The following is a 22,541-nucleotide window of genomic DNA, read 5'->3' on the forward strand; positions in this document are numbered from 1 at the left end:
ACTGGGAAGTTAGCGTTCCAAATACTCAATAGCTAAGCACTAGTAATTGAGTCACTTGAAATGCAATGCTATAGTTTACAAACATACACATATACTACTATATAAATGCTTGGTCATTTTATATCTCATCTCAATCTCTTCAAACAAAGAACAACAAATCAACAAACATAACAAGTATATGGCCAAGGCAGTGTTAAAACAAGATTCATATATTGATTAGATGACCATATATACATTATACAAAGGTTGATTCAATAACCTTGTCCGTGTGCAAAACACAGCTCGGATCCTGTGGTCCATCTCATCTTCCATTTCACCATTTGCATCAATGAAAATAACATGAGAGGATCCACATTCAGAACACAGCAACTAATTTCATCCCAACCTATAAAGTTGAAAATATTACATAGTTCACCACGTGCTTCCATAGCTCATTTCAGCCTCTTCCTCCTCTGACAAATCCCAAAAAGGACCATAATATCCTCGAGCATCCTTCTCTATAGCTTCAGAAAGTTCAATTTCTCCATTTGACGTTAAGCCATCAATTAGAATCTTGAATGACAGTTTATCCGGGTCACATGATACCGATTTCATCAAGTAGTAGCACTCCACTGCTAATCCAGTGAGATTCAAACTCATCAAGCTTTCCATCAATGCGTTAAATCCCTGAATATCTGGACTGACAGTAGTTTCAGCTTTGAGCTCGACAATAAGTTCATGAACCTGCTCGAGCATTCCATTACTGCCAAGTGCCGCAACCATTTCAGCATACAGCGACAGTTTAGGGCAGTACCGCTCCTCCTCCTTCATATCCTCAAACACCTACATATCAACAATTGACACATAAAACATAGTAATTCATGTTCTTGATTACACCATATTTTCAATCAAAGTAAGTCTAGGCTAAAGAGAATTGGGCATAAAAAGGAGGAGATGGAAAACCTGAAGGGCCAAAAGGCACTGATTCTGGCGAAGGAGTTCGCGGAGAACAGCAATCATGTCGGATTTGAGCAAACGCCTGAAATTGGCGGTAAATGCTTGTTGGAGGGAGGAGTGGGAGTTTTTGGAAGCTCGCTTGAGTGCTTGGACCGTTTGGATAGCTTCAATGCTCAGGCTTCTCCCCTTCTGGAGAGGCTTTCTGTTTTTGCTTCTATCTCTCATTGACACCATCGTATTCATCGTCGTCGCTCTCCTCCTCTCCACGCATTTTGCTTGCTTCGCCTCAACTACTCCGACTCCTATCTGATTCACCACCGTTAAACACTTCACCATCCCTTCCAACTCCTATTGCATAATCCACAGGTTTTTTATGCAAAAGTTCAAATCTTTTCTTCAAATTTCGCTCGATTTATCAATCTCTCAACTCAGCTCACAAGTAAGAGAAAGAGGGGGTATGTGGGCTTTTGATGATTGGGCCTCAACCATTTGCTAGAATGGGCTACTGAGAATTAGGCCCACTTCCGCTGCGACAAACGTCATCTGCATCTAATCTTCTTCTTCATCATCATCATCTTCATCTTCTTCATCCATTAGTTGAAGAAGGAGAAGAGGAAGAATTATGGGTAGTTGTCTTCTGGGGGCGCCATGCCTGGGGATGCGGGTTGGTGTTTACACGGAGGCTCCATCCATGCTGCTATTCCAGGGAAGACGGTTTTTTGTCAGAAGCATTAGAATTTCGGCGTCTTCCTCGCCCTCGCCGCCGCCACCTGCGGATGACTCGGTTCGAGTGCGGTTCGCGCCTTCCCCCACCGGTAATCTGCACGTGGGCGGCGCGCGCACTGCTCTCTTCAATTATTTGTTCGCCAGGTCCAAAGGCGGCAAGTTTGTGCTCCGAATTGAAGACACCGACTTAGAGAGGTCAACTAAGGAGTCCGAGGAAGCCTTGCTTCGCGATCTCGCATGGCTTGGTCTTGATTGGGATGAAGGTTAGCAAGCCTCATCACCTCAGTTCAATTGTACTCCTTTTGTTTTTAATTGATTCTGCAAATTCAAATTGGTTTTGATTACTTCCTCCACACCTCAATTTACCGGGCAATTTAAGCCTTATTGCTCCTGAAATGTAATTTTCTTTTGCTATCCAATTTGATTCGGTTGTTATTTGTGGAATTGATATGTAGGCCCAGGCATTGGTGGCAATTATGGTCCTTATCGTCAATCTGAAAGAAATGCCCTTTACAAGGAATATGCCGATAAACTCGTCCAAAACGGGCATGCTTACCGCTGTTTCTGCTCTAACGAGGTGATCCTTACTTTCTCTGTATTTCCACTCTTAACTGCTTGTTTATGCCTTTATGAGTTCATGGAGTCCAAAATGCTCGACATTCTTATTTTTGGTTCTCTCAATACCTACCAGGAGCTTGAAAAGATGAAAGAGATTGCAAAACTCAAGCAGCTACCTCCAGTCTATTCCGGCAAGTGGGCTACTGCATCAGACGTTGAAGTGCAAGAGGAGTTGGCAAAAGGGACGCCTTATACTTATCGATTCCGAGTTCCTAGTGCAGGATATTTGAAAATTGATGATCTCATTCGCGGTGAGGTATACCTTTACTGACCCTCCAGTGTGTACAATTTGTTTCTCTTTCGTCTCTGTAGTTTCCAAGGAGCATAGGCTAATGAATCTCATCAGTAATAAAAGCTCAAATGATCATCAATAAGTGTAGATGTGGTTTTTTAATCTTTTAGGTTTTTTCAGTTTGGAAATTTCATTAGGATGTGGATATTTCATCATGCTAAAACTTGGTCACTTTCTCATTTCCGTGTAAATGGTGTAGTTGCAACTTGCAAGCTCAAATATAAGAAAGCTATCCATCTTTTGGGCACTCAGTTAGAAATTTTTGCCCTAGATGAGATGTTTAAACTTTTGTGAACTAGGTTCTAAAGGCTCTTGGAAATATAGATTTGATGAAATAATCAAAGTGATTAAGAAGCTGCATTTGCTATTTGGAATAGCCAATATATGATACTCTACTCCCTCCATCCCTCTATGGTAGAGGCATTTCTTTTGGGCATAGGATTTTAAAAAATTGTGATAAGTGGGTTTAGGGAGGAGAGAATAAAGTACGAAAGAGAATAAAGCGGAGAGATGATGAGAGAATAAAGTAAGAGAGAGATGTGTTGTTTTTTTGCCAAAAAAGGAAATGACTCATCTGAAGTTGGACAACCTAAAAAGGAATAGAAAGGAATACGACTCAGCTACAGAGGGAGTACATGCTTAGCTAAGTATGAATAGCATATTATTGATAGATTGACTTGCAATAGCAGTAGTTATTGGTAAATAAAGAGCTTTTTTTGCTGAAGTATCTTGAAGGTGAGACAAAAAAGAATCTGGAATGCTCAATGGTATTAAAAACAGCCAAACATTGATTACCAAGTGCTCTCTTACTTGCTCAGAAACTTGTGACTGAGGTCTAATCGTGCTTTCTTTTCCGAAACTAACTTAGCTTGATAGTGTCGTGAAGGTAAGCTGGAATCTCAACACACTTGGAGATTTTGTGGTTATGAGAAGTAATGGGCAACCTGTATACAACTTTTGTGTAACTGTTGATGATGCTACCATGGCTATCTCACATGTCATTAGGTGAGTACAGCTACCTGCTACAAATGTTTCTTCCTTTATGGTTTATGATTGTCTATGGCATTGGAGTGTAAAAGCCGGTATTTGTGTTCCAGAGCAGAAGAGCACTTGCCAAATACTTTGAGGCAAGCATTGATATATAAGGTATCACTAGAACTCATTTCTATTTCTATTCCTCTTTTCATTGTTCAACAATGTTGGATCAGTTTTATTGATTGTGTTGTGCTTTTCAACTCATGGTGTGATATCTATCTGCGTGTCGATATTACAAACTAACAAGGTGGAAACACCTTTATGAAATAACAGGCCCTGGGATTCCCAATGCCTAAGTTTGCACACGTCTCTTTAATCCTTGCACCCGATAAGAGCAAACTCTCAAAACGGCATGGAGCTACTTCAGTAGGTCAGGTAATCCAGTTCTGCATTACGGCTTCATTTTCCCCCTTGGAGTAGGGAGAATTCAGTAGGTTAGGTACTCCAGTTTTGGCAGTGCTTTTTTATTTTTGCCCCTTCACCTGGAATTTGGATGGACCTTTTTATGAACCTATTAACTTTGGGTTTTGAAACACGGGATTCGTTTTTTTAAAACTCTGCTGATGATTTTCCTTGCATCTTTTCTTGCACTAACTTTCTCTCTGAAACTATGACAGTTCAAGGAAATGGGTTATCTGCCTGAAGCAATGGTTAACTATCTTGCTTTACTGGGTTGGGGTGATGGTACTGAGAATGAATTTTACACCCTTGGCCAGCTTGGTTAGTTATTCCTCCTCTATAAAAGACTCACTTAAATGATTTTCTTGCAATCCAAGATTCTTGACGGTATTGTAGTTATTACAATGATGTTCTGACACCGTTTGCAGTTGATAAGTTTACGATTGAGCGTGTTAACAAGAGTGGTGCTGTTTTTGATTCCACCAAGTTGAGGTAACTGTGCAATACTTTATTCTGCGCATAGCAATTCTTATAAAGGATTGCAGCTCTGTGGATTATTGATGCTTGTCTCCTCAATATTACTTTATGATTCTGCAAGGTGGATGAATGGTCAGCACTTGAGATCTCTTCCATCAGAAAATCTAACCAAGCTTATTGGTGAGCGTTGGAAGAGTATAGGCGTTCTAACAGAATCAGAGGGGAGCTTTATAGAAGTACGCCTTTTGTGCTATTTTATTCCACACTTGTGATTTTAACTGCTAAGAGCCTACTTGGTGATCATATATCTCACACACCCTGTTGATTATACTTCTCTAGCAACTCAAAAGTTGACAATGACAACTAATACATCTGTAGACAATCTGCTGATACGTTTACTTGTTTCCATCAATGATTTGTTTTTTATTGCACGACTTCGTATGATCAGGAGGCTGTAGAGCTGCTGAAGGATGGAATTGACTTGATACCAGATGCTGACAATGTTCTTAAAACCCTACTGTCTTATCCTTTGCATTCAACACTTGCTAGGTAATTATGTGTTCTGAATTCAGTTTCCTTTCTGTGATCTTGTTTAGAGCCACTTTTCAATTAATATTGTTATTGAAAATCCACCTTCTGGATATAATAAGTTCATATTTTCAATTAATGCATAAAATATTGTACATGCATGAAATCTTATAAAATTAAATTTTGTGGGTTGCAGTCCTGAAGGTAAACCAGTATTAGAAGATAAGCTGGAAGAAGTTGCTGCGAGCTTGATTGCTGCGTACGACAATGGTGAGTTAATTGGTGCACTCGAAGAAGGTAGTGCTGGATGGCAGAAGTGGGTGAAGAGCTTTGGTAAATCACAGAAACGCAAGGTTAGTTTTGGTGAAGGAGGAATAAAGTTGTTTAGTTGAAATTTTATATTTGTAACACTGAATACATATACATACACACAAACAGGGGAAATCTCTGTTCATGCCTCTCCGCATGTTGCTGACTGGAAAGCTCCACGGTCCCGACATGGGAGCTGGTTTGCTTCTTGTCTATAAAGCCGGGAGGGGTGAGGTTGTCGCACCTCATTCGGAGTTTGTAAGCTTGGATGAAAGGTTCAACATCCTTCGACAGGTTGACTGGGAATCGGTCAAGGAGGATAATCCTACCCTCGAGTCAGCTGCTCCTGTGTCCGTGTCTAATTAAAATCGACCCACCTCCCTCCACTTGCTACAAGCTGTAGACTACTAGACAGATTGATGGATAGATGGTTTTGCCTGCTAAAATTTTTGGGATGATTCTTCTTCAGTTCTTCTGGATGATGAGTGTTATTTGTTTGAACCTAAAATTTTTGAATTTTTTTGTTTTTCCATGAACAACATTGCCTTATTGTATGTCGACTAATAGTGGAGATAAGTCATGAATTTACATATCATAGTCTTGTAAATGAAATATTGACTTTGGTAGTAGTGGAGGCATACATACAGTGTGTTTAAAAGTCATGAATTTACACATCAAAATCAAAGTCTTGTAAATGCAATATTAATATCTTTGGTAAGGTAGTGGAAAATATGCGTAAACCTTTTTTTCAATTTTGTTTAGCAAGAGGAAATTATGAAAATTACACACATGATTAAATAATTTTAAAAATAAATAAAATAAGGTGGCGGCAGCCAGCCACTTCAGACTTTAATACCCAAACAATGCACATAAATGACAAGTTAGGTGGCACCGTTTTATTTAGTTTGATCCCAAAAAGTCGCAATATTTCATTTATTCACAAAGCCACGCTAATAGCAATATAGTAGGGTGTCATAATCAGGACAAAGTAACACGTCATTTTTTCTTTGAAAAAAGTAAGGGTTTATTAGAAGACAATTTCATGAATTATGACCCAATTATGATTTTTTTCAAGAATTTACAACTTGGACTTAAAACCATGAATCTGATCGTGTTTGGGATCTCCCATACTTGTATATGTCGGCCAAGTATAATCATATGTCGGCCTTTACACGCTCATCCCAAAACTTTGTCTAAAAATAAGAAAAAGGGGAGATTGAAAGAATATCAAAGTTATTAGTGTATACTAATTGGCTATTTTTTGAAGTTGTGATATTGATCCGAGTTTGATCAAATTTCATGTTTTTTTCTAGTAATTTAGCTTAAGAAAAATATCGACATGAATCCTAATTTTATTTGGTCTGATGATTATCGCAATGTTAGCATGAAACAATGCCGTTTACAACTATAAAAAATGTCATAGTTACTTTTCCGATCCAATTAGTCCACCTAGATTATTCAACGAGTCATGTAGAAGTATTATTCAATTTCACTGGAATCAACACCAATTGTGGAAAATTTCAAACACAATCACAATTTATAATTTACAAATCAAATTTTAATTTTGGAACAAAATTAAGAATTCGCCCATAGTTCGGCTGATATTAGATTATCTCCGACCATTTACGTCAAACTCATACCTATTTTTTAGTATGGGTTCCCTCAAAAAGTAGTTTCACTCCAATCATTTATCTCATATGCTTTTTACACCTTTTCAATTATACATACATACAATACTTATTTAAATAACACATTAATCCCACAACACTTTAAAAATAATTAATATAAAATTTTCTTATTAATATATTTATATAATAAATATACTTTATATTCAAAAATTTTTACACTAACTTGAAAATTAAAATACAGTGAACATGCTATAATAAAATTGAAACACATTTGAAAATATCATAATTACAAAAAAACATATCACATTAGGCATATTATAAAATAACTAAAATTTAAAAATCAAATTTTGTGTTTTGTTCCGACAAATAATCAACTAGCTCATTTAGAAGTTCTAAATGAACATTTTTATTTCTTATTGCGTCATATCGAGTCAAGTACTTTTAAAATCGAGCATCTTCATTTATCGTCATCTCAACTTCTAGTTGTGGCCTTGTCTAGCAACTTCAATCGAAGAACAAGAACACATAACAACGAGGGAAGAAAATAAAATAATGGCTATGAACTTGAGCTCCATAGACGATCCCCATAGTCGTGCTTATTTTCAAGCTGAAGGAAGATGCATTTTACATAAAAAGAATTCTACAACAAGAACAACCAAATGACGATGCAACTATGACATATTCTTCGTACTTCGACAATATTGGAGGGCTTGATTATGATTTACCTTATTGCCTTACGTTTTTTTCATTTTGTCATTGTAATTTATTGTCCATGTTTTAGTTCACATATTAATTAAATAACGATGGATTGATTTGTAATGTTTTATAAACTTTTGCAGTAGACCATATTTGATGTTGTATCACATATTTAGCATTGTTCTATAAAAAAATTAAAATTAAATTTGGATTTAGCGTAGGCTTGAAAAAGATTTCTACACTAAAAATAGATTTTTATGTATGGTTAGGGATGGACTGATGGTCTTAGCAACCAACACTCCAGATAATAATTATGAATTCATTGTTACTAATTTATGTACCTAATTCGTATATGAGTCCTAATACCTACTCCCCTATGTCCCTGGAAATTTGTCACATTTCATTTCCTGCACTCGTTTTAGAAAAATGATAATAAATAACTAAAGTGAAGAGATGTAAGAGCATCCACAGTGGTGTGGATATCCTGACAGACATCTCGGCGGACTTCCCAAAAACACCACATGCCACGTCATAAGAGCATCCACAGTGGTGCGGATGTCCCGGTGGACATGCGCGCGGACATCCCAAAAACACCTTCTGCCACGTCATAAGGACTTCCCACTGCATAGTGATGGACTTCCCACAATAATAAAAATTCTCAAATTCACCAAATTAAACAACTTAAGGAATTAAATGTGTGTGATTGTATTTATAGAATTTTCGAAAAAAAAATATAAAATAATTGGGACGTCCGCGCGGGCGTCCGTGGGGTCAACGCAATGGCGGACGTCGCGACGGACGTCCTGGGAACGCCGCGGAACTCCGGTGTCCGCAGCGGACGTCCGTATCCGCGTCACCGTTGCGCAATGGCGGACGTCCGCCGGGACGGGCGCCATTGTGGATGCTCTAAGGACCTCCCACTGCACTGCCACGTCATAAGGACATCCCACTGCACAATGGCGGACATCCCCAAGGACATCCTAGTGGACATCCACAACAATAAAAAAAATCACAAATTTACAAATATGTAATTTACGGAATTAAAATTTCGACACGAATATGGGGAAAATGATTCAAACAAAGTACATGTTATGCCTTGAATATCTATAGTCTGCCGCTAGCCGAACGGGGTATGATATGTTTTTGTTTTAGGCCTTCATTTCGGACGATAATACATGCGTTAGAGTTTTTAAAAAAATCGTATATGTAGAGTTTGCAACGAGCCGTATATATAGAGTTTTTTTTAAAAAAAAAATTAAGAAATCGGGACGTCCGTCGTGGCACCGCATTGGCGGACATCCCGACGGATGTCGTCGGAAAGCCGCGGATCTGTGGTGTCCGCAACCAACGTCCGCATCCGCCCCTCGCACGCCTAATGGCGGACGTCCGGCACGCAGGTCCGACGTCCGCCGGGACGTTCTCCGTTGCGGATGCTATAAAGTAAGAGAGAGAATAACGTAGATGAGAGTCTTCTCTGTATTATTCTCTCTATTATTTGTATCATCTCTCCACTCATATTTTTTTTAAACGAATGCAGAAAATGAAATGTGACAAATTTTCAGGACGACGGAGGGAGTATGATAAAGCGGGGAAGTGATAGGTGACGTTACATTTATGCTCTACTTCTGAAAAATGGGATATTGACGGATGGAGTATGTTAGGCCATCTGCAACGCTGTCTCTTATTCGTCTCTTAACCGTCTCATCTCTTAAATATTTATAGGCCCCGCTGTACTTTTCACTCCATCTCTTAACTAAGAGACAGCATCTGCAACCCTTCATCTGTTATCCGTCTCTTAATCATCTCATCCCTTAACTATTCATTCAATTTCTTTTTTTATTTTTATTTCCAACAAATTCAATTAATAAAAACACACTTCATTAAATAAAATAAAATTACAACTTAAAATCCTAAAAAAAATACATAATTAAATTCGTGGTAAAATAAATAAAAAAAGACATAATTTAAAATATAATGTATAGAAATTATAAAAACTACTCCACCGGTGAATCATCCCCCGAAGGCGGTGGTGGTGCACCGAATGGAGGCGGAATACCAAGTTGTCCTGCCAGATACACAATGTCGGCATGATTGGCTTGATATTGGGCGGACGTCATCTGGGAAGTGTCCGCCATCGTGGAGGTGAAGTACATGGACATTAGGAAGGAGGGCGGCCCTTGGGAACCCGCCTGGCTTGATTCGCCTCGGCCCCTCCTCCCTCTAGCCGCCTTCGCCGTCTTGGTCCCTTGCGGCCGACGGCGCCCACGGGAGGACCCCCCCTGCATCGTCTGCCATGCCCTCAACCTCCTGCGAGGCAACCTCTTGTGCGGCGCTGCCTGAACCGCCCCCACTAGACGAGTATTAACCACCTGTCGTGTGCTTCGTGCGTTTCGAGGTCGAGCCTGTGCTGGACTGGACACCGCCGGCCCACCTTTCGACTTCTTTGACGGCCTCCCAAACATCGACATGTTTGAATTATTTGCCGTGGTCGTCGAAATAGACTCGCAAAGCTGATCTCAGAATGTCGGCTCCAGTGGCTCCACTTTGGTAATGAGCCGCTTCATTCTTGTAGATGCCGCAGAATTTTATGACCTCTCTGTCGACTCGGTCAAAATGACTTCAGAGCATCTTCAATGTGCGGCGGCGGGACCCCTTCGGCTTAATCTCGTTGTAGGCCTCGGTGACCTTTTCCCAAAAGCACTTCCGGTATTGTTGATTCCCGACGATGGGATCGTACGAGACCCTGATCCCAGCGTTGTACAGAGCCATCGTGTCCTTGCGGCTGTACGGATGATGGCCTACATCCTCCTCGGCCTCCTCGGCCGCCTCCTCCTCTTCCTCCACGGCGTCGAATGCCCTGGAGCTTCCACCGCCTCGTCCTCCTTCCGGATTGGGATCATCCGGATAATCCTCCGTGATTTGGGATAATCCCTGAGAATACCTCAGGGCGGAGGGACGAGCGTATGCATCCACATCAAAATTGGGTGGTTGGTACCCCGCCGGCGTCGACGAGCCTTGGTTGTCCGGCGTCGACGAACCGGAACTGGAACCACCCAAGACATTGTACATGCCCCCCAGTCGCCAAACGTGTTGGTGTCAAACCCGTCGGAGCCGCCAGAGTTTCCGTTGCTGGACATTTTGTGATGAAATTTGGAGAGGTTAGATGAAAATTGGAGAGGAAATGGAGATGATTTGGGAAGAATAGATGTGTGTTTGTGTGTATAATGAGGATGAAATAAGAGTATTTATAGAGTAAAAAAATAAATAAATAAAACGGTCGAAAACGGTAACATTACCGTTTGAATTTTTAATTTTTTTTTATTAAATTTGAATATTTTTAAAAAAATTGGTTTATCGCGTCAGCGTGACGGAGCCCACTCGCGGGCCGGCGAGTGGGCGTCACGCTTAGCGCCAGCGCGCGCCACGTCGTGCGGGCGCGTGGCGAGCTGGCGCGCCATCCGTCTCGGTGGGACGGGCGTCTCGGCGAGACCAGGACGAGACGGGACGGGACGCTGCAACGCGTCTCGCTGCCGTCTAGTCTCGGAGGGACGAGATACGAGACACCCGCGCGACGCGTTGCAGGTGGTTTAAAGTGGTGAAGTGATAGGTGACGTTACATTTATGCTCTACTTCTGAAAAACAGGATATTGATGCTCAACAAATGTAACGTTTTCATTTAACGCACCACCATATTAATTTCGGATTTCAATTTCTTAATTAATTCCCTAGTTGAACAAATCATATTAAACACGAGCATTAACATCAATGTCTTTACACCTATAAAATCATGCTGCCACTATTTCCTAATAAATGTGATATGTAATCAGCGTCCACCACGCGTCGTTTTCGTCGTCGAAACAACATTTTGTCACTAATCAAAACCCTAATTTAGATTCTGAAATTACCATTAGATCGTGGTGCGCAGCCACTTGCATGTTTTATATTTTGTGCATCACATTTACTCAAGATTTGTGCAATCATTAATCCCCTTTTTTATATGTAGATACCCACAATTGATGCTCATCCATGACTTCGTTTCAAGATTTGGGTATCTCAACACATGAATAAAAACAAAACAAGAAGTTGAACAGGCCATATATATAAAATTAGTCTTTTTGTTACTACTAAATTGGTTGAAACAAAATTACAGACGCAAGTACCAAATTGAAGTAAGATTATTCAAGTTAGTTGATGACCCATTTGTTGGCAATATTCAACAATAAAAGCAAGAGCTGGAATTTGACTAACCAGCTAAATTGGGAATCAGTCATGTGGTTTGTGCCGATTAGAAAATTACTCAACGGCAGAAAGCATATACATTTGCATAACAAGACAAAAATTAGAAGAAAAAATTGCGTTTACACATATATGCAATGTGGTCCAACTCTTACCTACTCCTTCATTCATATATACATAACAAAAAGTACCAAATCATGAGATAAAAAGGCCGTGTGAACCGTGGGAATATTTAGTGTGGTACTATTATTTATATTATATGATGATGGTACTCCCTCCGTTTCATAGTAATGGAGTCATTTCTTTTAAGAAAATTGTGTTTGATGAGTTAAGTAAAAAGAGAATAAAGTGGAAAATGAAAAAGATACAGAGATGAAGAGAGAATAAAGTAAGAGAAAGTAAAGTAGGTGTAAAAAATGTGTTGAGAAATGACTCTATTACCATGGAACGTACCGAAATGGCAAAATGACTCTATTACTATAGAACGAAGGGAGTATAAATTAATTGTAATAAAATTAATGATACATGAATTACCAAACCGCAGCTTAGTTTTGACAATGTTTGGAATAAGCTAGTTGGGTATAAAGTCTCAACAATGGTGAGCTAAGGGTAGAGTCAAATACTGACTATATAAAAATGTCAAATATAACGCCTTATGTATAGTGTAAATACTAATAATTTAATCAAGTACAGCCATAGTAAAGTAGTGGTCATAATTTGATTCCCCTGATCACATTACTCAATGTACCTCTTATGATTAGTAATGTATATATATTTTTGTCCTCCTAATTGGAGAATATAAATACTAGAATATGAATTGTTCAAAAAAAATAACGTGAATGGTTCAAAATAAATTTAAAAAATGGCAAGGAAGTAAAAATTGACGTTCTTGACTTTTGAGTGGAGACGGAAGTCCAGCACGAGGAAAATGACGCCAACAAATGGAATTTAATTAGGAAACACAAAACACGCAGGCTTTTCATTTCTTTTCTTTAAAAAAATGAAATTGCACAATCCACGTCCAATTATCCTTATTTACCTACGTGATGATTCGAGGCCCGACTTACTAATCAAAGGAAAATTGTATACCGATTATATTGCATTTTATTGCCACAAAACATGAAAATTTTGAAGGTTTTTTAAAGGATAAATTGCTGAATAAATCACAAAAATTGTCAAATTATGGCCTATCCTAAAAATGAAATATTCACTCTCATTCTTTCCCTTTTTAAGCAGATGACGTGCTAATGTGACGATCGGTTTAAAATATGTGGATTAAATCGCATTAGACAAAACATCAATGTCTAATTAAGTTCGACATGATATTTTTTCCACTTGTATTAAACTGACTTAAACTGACTGTCACATCAGCACACAATTCGTCTGAAAAGAGAATAATGAGATAATTGTGAAAATTTTCATATCGTGATTAATTATTTTTATCTTGAAAAATGTGAGATGGACCAAAATTTAATTATTTTTTGATGATTTATTAAACAATGTGAGTTTTTTAATTACATGTGTTATACTATTACTACTATTGATTAGAGCCCAATAATCCCCTACAAACTTAACTACGATAGGACCATTAATAAGTAGGATTAGAACCCTAATTTGTGAAGTGGTAATAATAAAGGGGGTGGGGTGGGGTTGGGTAGTCAAGACGGAAGCAGGGAGGTTGTAGGCAGCTTCCTGAATATCGGTAGAGCCTCAACTAACTATAAATAACAAAACCTTCATTCACCACCTTCACCTCAAAACCTCCATCTCCATCTCCATCTCCATCTCTCTTCTCCTTTTCCTTGACAGAGATTAACAAAAAGGAAGAAGAAGAAGACTAGTAGTGATGGCGATGAAAATGGAGTCGCAGAAGCAGCAGGTATCCGCATCCGGCAAAGAGAAGGCCTCCGACGCCCTCCCCCTCCCTCTCTACCTCACCAACGGAGTCTTCTTCACTCTCTTCTTCTCCGTCGTCTACTTCCTCCTCCTCCGCTGGCGCGAGAAGATCCGCAACTCCGTCCCCCTCCACGTCGTCACCCTCTCCGAGATCTCCGCCATCGTCGTCTTCCTCGCCTCCTTCATCTACCTCCTCGGCTTCTTCGGCATCTCCTTCGTCCAGTCCCTCATCCTCCCCCGCTCCCCTCACGACGAGATCTCCGACGAAGATGACGAGATCCTCATCGACGACCTCATGCTCAAGGAAGACTCCCGCTCCGCCCCCTGCGCCGCCGCCGCTCCTCCGACTAAGATCTTCGCCGCTCCAATTGAACCCCTCCCCGAGGAGGATGAAGAGATTGTCAAATCCGTCGTCGACGGAAAAATCCCCTCCTATGCCCTAGAGTCCAAATTAGGGGACTGCCGCCGCGCCGCCTCCATCCGCCGCGAGGCCCTACAACGCACCACCGGAAAATCCCTAGCCGGCCTCCCCTTGGAAGGATTCAATTACGAGGCAATTTTAGGTCAGTGCTGTGAGATGCCGGTGGGGTACGTCCAGATTCCGGTGGGGATCGCCGGTCCTCTCCTCCTCGACGGCGTCGAGTATTCCGTCCCGATGGCGACGACGGAAGGCTGCCTCGTCGCGAGCACGAACAGAGGATGCAAGGCGATCATGGCTTCCGGCGGCGCCACCAGCACCGTCCACAGAGACGGGATGACCCGCGCCCCGGTGGTCCGGTTCGGGTCGGCTAAACGGGCCGCGGAGCTCAAACTATTCCTCGAGGAGCCTCTCAACTTCGAGACGCTCTCGCTAGTCTTCAACAGCTCCAGCCGCTTCGGGCGCCTGCAGAAGATCAAATGCGCCATCGCCGGGAAGAATCTCTACATCAGATTCACCTGCAGCACCGGCGACGCCATGGGGATGAACATGGTATCCAAAGGAGTCCAGAACGTTCTAGACTTCCTCGTCAGCCAGTTCCCCGACATGGACGTGCTCGGCATCTCCGGCAACTACTGCTCCGATAAAAAGCCCGCCGCGGTGAACTGGATCGAAGGGAGAGGGAAATCCGTGGTGTGCGAGGCCATCATCAAGGAAGAAGTAGTAACTAAGGTGCTCAAGACTGATGTTGCTTCGCTGGTGGAGCTCAACATGCTGAAGAATCTCACCGGCTCCGCCATGGCCGGAGCGCTGGGAGGATTCAACGCGCACGCTAGCAACATCGTGTCGGCGGTGTACATAGCGACAGGGCAGGATCCGGCGCAGAACGTGGAGAGCTCGCACTGCATCACCATGATGGAGGCGATCAACGGTGGGAAGGATCTCCACGTGTCGGTGAGCATGCCGTCAATCGAGGTGGGGACGGTCGGGGGAGGGACGCAGCTGGCGTCGCAGTCGGCGTGCCTGAACCTGCTGGGGGTGAAGGGAGCGAGCAAGGAGGTGCCAGGGTCGAACTCGAGGCTGCTGGCGAGCATCGTCGCGGGGTCGGTTCTGGCCGGAGAGCTGTCGCTGATGTCGGCGATTGCGGCCGGGCAGCTGGTGAAGAGCCACATGAAGTATAACAGGTCGTCGAAAGATGTGACCAAGCTCACCGCATCGACTTGCACTTGATCAAGTGTCTTGTACAGTGAAACTCAATTCCACTACTAGTAATAGTTACTCTTAATAATAAGGAATATGAATGGAGTGGTAATATCTATACAAACATGTATAAATGCAACCAACTTGCTTGCTTTCTGTATCCGTTATTCAATTGTTTGGCTACCTATTCTCAAATTACAAATGCTACCTTCTGTTTCTCCATATTCTTGTTAATGAGGAGTACCAAAATAGCAATTTAATTGCCACTTTTATTTGGGTTATTTTATAAATTTAACCGAAATCCACCGGCTTGACTTGGTCAATCAGCGACAGGTCCATCATGCTGATCACATGTAAGCTTTCATGAAAAAGACAGTTTCATAAGCAAAAGCTCCGATACATGAATTTAACAATATTTGGTGATAGGTACTTCATTTTTTTATTTTAAAACATAATGTCTTCTATACTTGTCATTCCTTAAACTATTGTGCATTTCTTTTCAGTATGAATTTTAATAAATTTGTGGGGTAAAGTATCCACATGAAACAAACTTGTGCATCACCAATCACCCAGACTATAAACGAGCATGGAAACCGATGTTGGAAGCAGGAATCAGCATGCCTCAATCTGGTGATTCTAATTTAGCACGCCACGCATTGTGGATGAGATTAATTAGGTGTGGTGCTAAATCATACTTGGACATTCTACATTTTGTAATATAATAATATCACTAAATTACCTTAAAACATTCGAGGGCAAAAAGTGAAAAAACGACTTGGTGATTGCCTGAGTAATCCGCTTCAGCATAATAGAATCCAAAAGAGAGGAAGCACGTCAACCCTCATATACAAGGTGCACTACCACTACCACTACCACTACCACTACAGCTACCAGTCTGAATATTCAACATAATTAAACCTTACACAACTATTTTCAACCCCATCTCTCGCAGGTGCAGCCTTGTTGCCTCTACATATCTGACTGTTCGAATGGTACGCGCACAAATAGCTGCCCATGCAAAGTCACCACAGCTGATGTCTGATGAGGATCAATTCTAGTAGGCAAGCTAACTACCTGAGGACAGAACACGATTCTCATATAAGAAATTCAGATCAACAACAAGCTGCTATTCCTGCAACCTTAAAACTACTATTTCTGCGATTAAGTGAACTGCAGACGAGGGTCTTCAATAGCTTGATTCATGTTTCATTTATTTCAACTTCAGCAGAACCAGTGTCCAAGGAATTATCATGTCCGCTCACTTATTTACAACATCATTTCTTCTTTTCAGTTTCATAGTTTGTGAATTACATGGTGGTTAAACCACTGGACTATAACATTTTATGTAAGTTCCAACAAGAATGAATTTAACAGGCAAGAAAAGGAAAAAAAAAAAAGTAATACTGTTTAATTTTAAAAATTATTCAGACTATAACTCTATAAGTACTGTAAGAAATCAGTTACTGGAACTACCTTTTTGAATGGTGTAACACCCCAAGGATTGTCCTGTTGCTCTGGTTGCCCTGATATAACTAAACGTCCTGCAGGATCAGACTGTACACGCACCTGTTGAGCAAAGCCACAAGATCACGCACAAAAAAGTTAGAATGAGAAAGAAAAGCAATGCCATGACCAGTTGATGCACTAATGCAACATTTATCAACACTTATTTTTATTGTAAGGTATTAGAGCTACTTGTTGTAAAATGTAAATGAATTTATATTTTCTGATTTACAAAAAGAATGAGATAGTAACATCTTGGTTACTTGCCTCTTCTCGAAGAAGCCCAGGAACTAAGGCATATACTTCATAACAGTCTTTCTGCAAAACATGTCAAATTTGTTAAATTAGATCTCTATGAATAGTGAATACTGATGATTACAAACGAGGACCGGAGTGAAAACCGTACCATCCTCTGCACATTCACCTTCACCCAATCAGCAGGAACCCCAACATCTACCACCATTATTTCCAATCTGATAAAGAAATTAAAATCAAGATACTGAAAAGACATGCACAGAACTCTTTTCCATTCTGTTGGAAGAGATTAAATCCATAGGCCGAAAAAGAAGAATGCATATAAATCTATCCAATTTACTGAACACACTGAAACCATATACTGAAAGAGAAAGCATAAGATTTCCTTCACATTCACAAGAAATAAATTAGTCATAGAGTCTTCTATTTTAATATCAAAGTAACAGCAGAAACATTTAGATGAGCATGTGCACTTCATTTTATGTGAGATAAGGCCAACAAGGAGAACTCCTTTCTGACCATTTAAGAGCAGTAGTTCACGTAGTTCATGTGACTATGACAATACAAACTATAGTCAGGACTCTTTGACAAAACCTTCGAGCCTTAATGTATACCCGCTAGACTGGGATTGTAAGCGATTAGATGGATTTATTTATTTATTTCTCGTTTGGTTCATGTTCCTGATATCACCCTTTTCTGGGAACGTTCCTTCATTCAATAGAAGAAGATGATTGAACATGATCTCGGGAAGCGACAAATTTATTTGAGACAATACATGTAGCCTGAGGGCTGAGAGGCTGAAAGGGAGTTGAGACAACGGTGGTATGAAACAGCTAGTGCCTCAGCCAACAAGGGGATTCCAAATAAGCTTAGTGATGCCAAGATGTTTTAGGAATTCTCTCAGGTAGGCTGTCCCATTATTATTGTGGCAGAGCTGAATGACAATTGGCCAGCAGTTGGCAGTTTTGCTGCGTATAATACCAAGAGCAGACTATTCCAGATAAGTAAATGATTCCACTAATAAAATACACGTAGGATGAGCTGTATGGAATTAAGTGGTACAGCAAACTTGATAGTTTAAGCCTATTTATATTTTTGTACATTATTTATGTGTATATATGCCAAAGCCTAAGGGGCTTCAAAGTAAACACTCACTCAACTCAAGTTACACAGTTAAATCAGGGGCCAAACTAAGAGATCTTAACTGTGATTTTGAAGCCGTGCGTGCAACTTTGACAGCATGCTCAACAGGAGATGACCCCTTGCGCTTTAGGAAGCCTTAGTCAAGAATTGACCACAAAAGAAATATAATTCAAGCTCGCCAACAGATGATCGGGAAACACCATTCAACTCTAAAAGTGACACTTACCAATATTCCTTAATTGTTTTTCACGCTTTGGTGTCGTTATTGGATTCTTATCCTTCAAAACAGAGTAAGACCATAAGAAAAGAACTAGAACAAAAGGGCAGGAAAGTACAAATTCTGAAAATAAACGGAACAAGGAAAACAGAATAATCATACCTTAATGATGGGATCTCCAACCTCACCATTACCAAGAAGACGCTGAGAGTGCCATCCCTGCATGGCACGAGCCGCAGCATCCCTTCTTGCTCTACCTGATCCTGGGGCATGAATTTGATCTACCTGCATATACATTGTTTGGAGGACCTTTATAGATTGAAAATATTTAAAGCCATGAAATTATTTTTATATCCCTTCGGGAGGATTGGGGTAATTAAGTAGTTCGACTCTCCATTTTGGAGGAAGGCAAAGAATGTTTCTATAATCTATGATTCTATAGTCACGTACAATAAGTCCTCACATATTGGAGTTATAAAACACTTAAGTTGCTAAAAAAATATAGGATTAGTTGTAAAATTAAAAATTAAACACAACCTTTCAACAGCCTTGCAATTATTACATGACTTTTAATACATAGTAATTGCACAACAAATTTATTGAGATGTAATGTCCAAATATATGCTCCACATTGTCAACATGCTGAGTCAATTGATGTTAGGTAACAACTCATGAAACAAAGATGTTATTTTTTTTTCATTTTACACATCAAAATAATTTAGGGATGTTGCAGTTGCAAAGTTGCAAATGTAGTAAGGTATATGGTACCTGGACACCTCTAAATTCACCAAAAGATAAGTATGTGAATGAATCACAACAGTAACCTCCACATTTCTCAAACATCTAGTTCTCTTATAAACTCTAAAGTAAACTATACATTCGAGTTTAGACAATACCACATTACTACACTAGAAAATCTTTGTTGTAAATGCTCTACCAACCAATAAAATACTAAGATGAAGTGGAATTTATGAACAACCTGACTCCCAGCAGCAGGGTCCGATACAGAAGCATCAGTAAAAGGCAGTTCACCACAACGCATTTTATACTTTTCATATTCTAATAGTGCCTGCAAATTCGAACCATCTGATCAGTGCATAATGTAGGAGCCATTTTGTAACTCAATATAACATGAGTCTAAACATAGAAGTATGCTTTTCGGTAAACACCCCAGGGGAAGCTTTAGCTAATGTTCAAGAAAACCACCCAACATAAAGAAATACAAAAGCGAAGTCTCATGATGGCTCAGGACACATATATAAATAAGGTTACTCTAGCAGTGCATATTAAGTACAACAACTCATTGAAACCACTAAGACTGACAATCATTTTCAAGAGAAGCATAGATGATAAATGATGAAATCTTTTCCAACAAGCAAGGCATGCCATGCAGTTAAATCCCTGGAGACAGCTCTTAAAGTAATAGGCCATATCTAGGTTACATGAGGAAAACCCTAAGCCAAAACAAATATCAGAAGGCAACTTCCTACACCCTTCCAAGTGTTGCCCATACCAGAATATATGCATGCATTTCAGATGCCCCAGCAAAAGTGAGACCAGAATGATTGAAAATAGACATTTCTGAGAAATTAAAACAAAATGACAAGCTAGAAAATTACGAAGTACTAATAAAAACAACAGAAGGATATGAATGTTTCAAGTAATCTGAACACAACCTTCTCATAAAAACCTCGAAACGTCCAGGACACAGTGGTACAAGTCCTGTAAAACGCACAAATAACATAATTAACATTGAACCATTTGTGAAATAGTTGAATAAAGAATTCCAGCGTGTGTGAGAGTTGAAACTCATAGAAGGACAAAAAATCATAGCCGTATTTTTGATCTACTTCTGAAGGAGCAACAAATGCCTTTAAAAATTCAGAAGTATTTGACTGGTCATAAGTGATCTCTCTGACAAAATTAGGGTTTTTCAATAGAATTAAGAGTGATCCTCACTTTGGGGGTTTAAAGGATTCTCCAACTTGTCTCCACAGCTTCAATGAAGTGACCTACAAAACCAAAAATGACATCAAGATTATAAAGCACATGTCATAGAAAATTAAAGAACCATGACATTGAGGAGCCCTACTAGTAAACAGTCAAGTCGAAGAGTCATGTAGGAAACAAGTGTGATGAGCATTTCAGAGTCATAACTAGTATTTATGATTTGCCCATAAAATAGAGCTTCAACTATTATACATTGAATACTAGAATCATCTTTGTAGACTTCCACGTATGAACTATTAAAACCATATATTCAGATTTAAAACACTCACCAAAGTTCTCTATTAATCTTACATATGACCAGGAATAATATGTTATTATAAGTGCTCTTAAAGACTAGCAAGATTATATGATGAGAGTTCATTTTCTATTGACATAATGAAGCATTGAAGCACATCATTGGCCAAAAGAAGTGAACAAGTGGCATGCATTTTGGGTTTAATTTCAACAAAATTTCTTTTGTAATCTATCACAAGTCTAAAGCAAGCAACAAATTAGCCGAGGTCTAAGATGCTGACAGCAATAAGTGTATCAATTGAAGATTTGACACGTTAAAAAACATGTAACCTACTGTTCCTTTTGTTGGTCCAATTTGGTGAAAATCTTAAATATAGACCTTTTTGCTATAAACTCTAGTCTCTAAATACAAAATAAAACACTACAATGCGAACTTGCCAAATCAAATAAAATCACATTTTGCAAATATTAGATTGTTCCAATATAATTTTCTCTCTCAACTCTATAGCTTGTCACATAGCACTATTTTGAAAGAAGTGAGCTAAGGATCAGCATGTGCCCTTGTTATATGTCAAAATACTAATACACACACATATATATGACTATCAAAGTCTCATAAATGACAGCCAAAACAGAAGTTAATTACAATGTGAAATATGGCGAAGAAACAGAAACTCCTGTGTGTACCTGTTCATAACCACCGAGTCTGATCACTGCTCTCCACAACCTAAGAGCAAGGAAAAGTCGATATGTGACCAATTTCAAGAATGCCGAAAATGAATAGCAAAAGAGAATTAAAAGGAAGAGTTACTTGAGGCAATTTAAAGGCTCTTGATAGAATTTGGGAGGCTTGAAGTCCAGGCATCTTTCTTTATGGAAAGTTTCAAGTTCCTTCATAAAAGCAGCTTGCTCCTCCTCAGTTCCAGATTCATCTCCTGTGACATCATCAGCATCTAAAAGGAAAGATCTGGAAGAAGCTTTAGTATCAGGCTCGGTCTTCAACTCCTCCATAACATCCCCCTGTAACCCTTCTATTTCCATGATGGCGCCATTTTCATTTAGTTCCCCCTTTAGGTCCTGGGTGATAACCATCAATTCTTGTCGCCTCCCTCCCTCTTCATCATCCTCGTCCGCTTCCCCATGTCCATTCTCTGCCACCTCAACGTTCAATTCCTCTTGGAATTTATCATCCTTTGCTTCTGGTTGTAGTTCTGACGAAGGTTGGGCGTTCTGGCTCAAACTTCCAGCAGAATTCTCCCCGTCTGCGCGCTTAATTAGGTTATCGTCAACTTCCACACCATTCAGTGTTTGGTCCTCAACGTTTTGGGGCTGCTGTTCGGCCGAAGCAGCAACGTCGCCTTGTGCATCCTGGTCGGCTTCTCTGTTGTCTTCCATGAGGAGGGGTAGCACTGGAATTGAATTATGGGTTTCCAACCAAAAATCCCCAATTGCTGCGAAACCCTAATCCCTAACCTAGCGTGTATGCTGTGTAGCGAAGGGTATGAAATTGGAGCGTCTTTCAAATTAGTACTGCGTCATGTCACGTCATCATTAATTTTAGGGTGCCAACATTTTTATAATTTTTAAAGAGCATCAGCAATGGCGCCCTTCCAAGCGGAATTCCGACCGGCGTGCCAGAATTCCGCGGCGGACGTCCGCCATTGTGCATGGTATGCACGGATACGGAATTCTGCCGAGGACACCGCAGTTCAGCGGCGTTACGCGGAATTCTGTAGCGACGGACGTGCGGACATCCGTCATTGCGTTGACTCCCACGGACGTCCG

At 40.2% G+C, this 22,541-nt stretch overlaps 4 protein-coding genes across 4 annotated transcripts; 2 read left to right on the top strand and 2 right to left on the bottom strand.

The window, feature by feature from the left end:
- Positions 1–179: 179 nt before the first annotated feature.
- Positions 180–1,418, bottom strand: LOC121750164 (protein THYLAKOID ASSEMBLY 8, chloroplastic-like). The gene is made up of 2 exons (XM_042144645.1): positions 943–1,418; positions 180–822 (listed from the first exon to the last, which is right to left on the bottom strand). Exons 1-2 carry the CDS (start codon positions 1,270–1,272, stop codon positions 412–414), a joined length of 741 nt encoding a protein of 246 aa, XP_042000579.1. The 5' UTR covers positions 1,273–1,418; the 3' UTR covers positions 180–411.
- Positions 1,419–1,489: 71 nt separating this feature from the next.
- Positions 1,490–5,949, top strand: LOC121750163 (glutamate--tRNA ligase, chloroplastic/mitochondrial-like). The gene is made up of 12 exons (XM_042144644.1): positions 1,490–1,925; positions 2,118–2,239; positions 2,354–2,536; positions 3,459–3,577; positions 3,670–3,718; positions 3,881–3,982; positions 4,225–4,327; positions 4,435–4,498; positions 4,605–4,719; positions 4,932–5,032; positions 5,208–5,364; positions 5,450–5,949. Exons 1-12 carry the CDS (start codon positions 1,559–1,561, stop codon positions 5,684–5,686), a joined length of 1,719 nt encoding a protein of 572 aa, XP_042000578.1. The 5' UTR covers positions 1,490–1,558; the 3' UTR covers positions 5,687–5,949.
- A 7,611-nt stretch (positions 5,950–13,560) lies between these two features.
- Positions 13,561–15,616, top strand: LOC121750355 (3-hydroxy-3-methylglutaryl-coenzyme A reductase-like). The gene has a single exon (XM_042144876.1). The coding sequence runs from the start codon at positions 13,727–13,729 to the stop codon at positions 15,422–15,424; it is 1,698 nt and encodes a 565-aa protein (XP_042000810.1). The 5' UTR covers positions 13,561–13,726; the 3' UTR covers positions 15,425–15,616.
- A 541-nt stretch (positions 15,617–16,157) lies between these two features.
- Positions 16,158–22,288, bottom strand: LOC121750356 (AT-rich interactive domain-containing protein 6-like). Its single transcript, XM_042144877.1, has 12 exons — positions 21,568–22,288; positions 21,444–21,483; positions 20,472–20,524; positions 20,189–20,234; positions 19,492–19,581; positions 18,675–18,797; positions 18,522–18,573; positions 18,358–18,430; positions 17,304–17,370; positions 17,165–17,215; positions 16,868–16,960; positions 16,158–16,468 (listed from the first exon to the last, which is right to left on the bottom strand). The coding sequence occupies exons 1-12, from the start codon at positions 22,149–22,151 to the stop codon at positions 16,364–16,366; spliced, it is 1,377 nt and encodes a 458-aa protein (XP_042000811.1). The 5' UTR covers positions 22,152–22,288; the 3' UTR covers positions 16,158–16,363.
- Positions 22,289–22,541: the final 253 nt, after the last annotated feature.

This window comes from Salvia splendens, chromosome 10 (genome assembly GCF_004379255.2).
Source record: "Salvia splendens isolate huo1 chromosome 10, SspV2, whole genome shotgun sequence".
Taxonomy (NCBI): domain Eukaryota; kingdom Viridiplantae; phylum Streptophyta; class Magnoliopsida; order Lamiales; family Lamiaceae; genus Salvia; species Salvia splendens.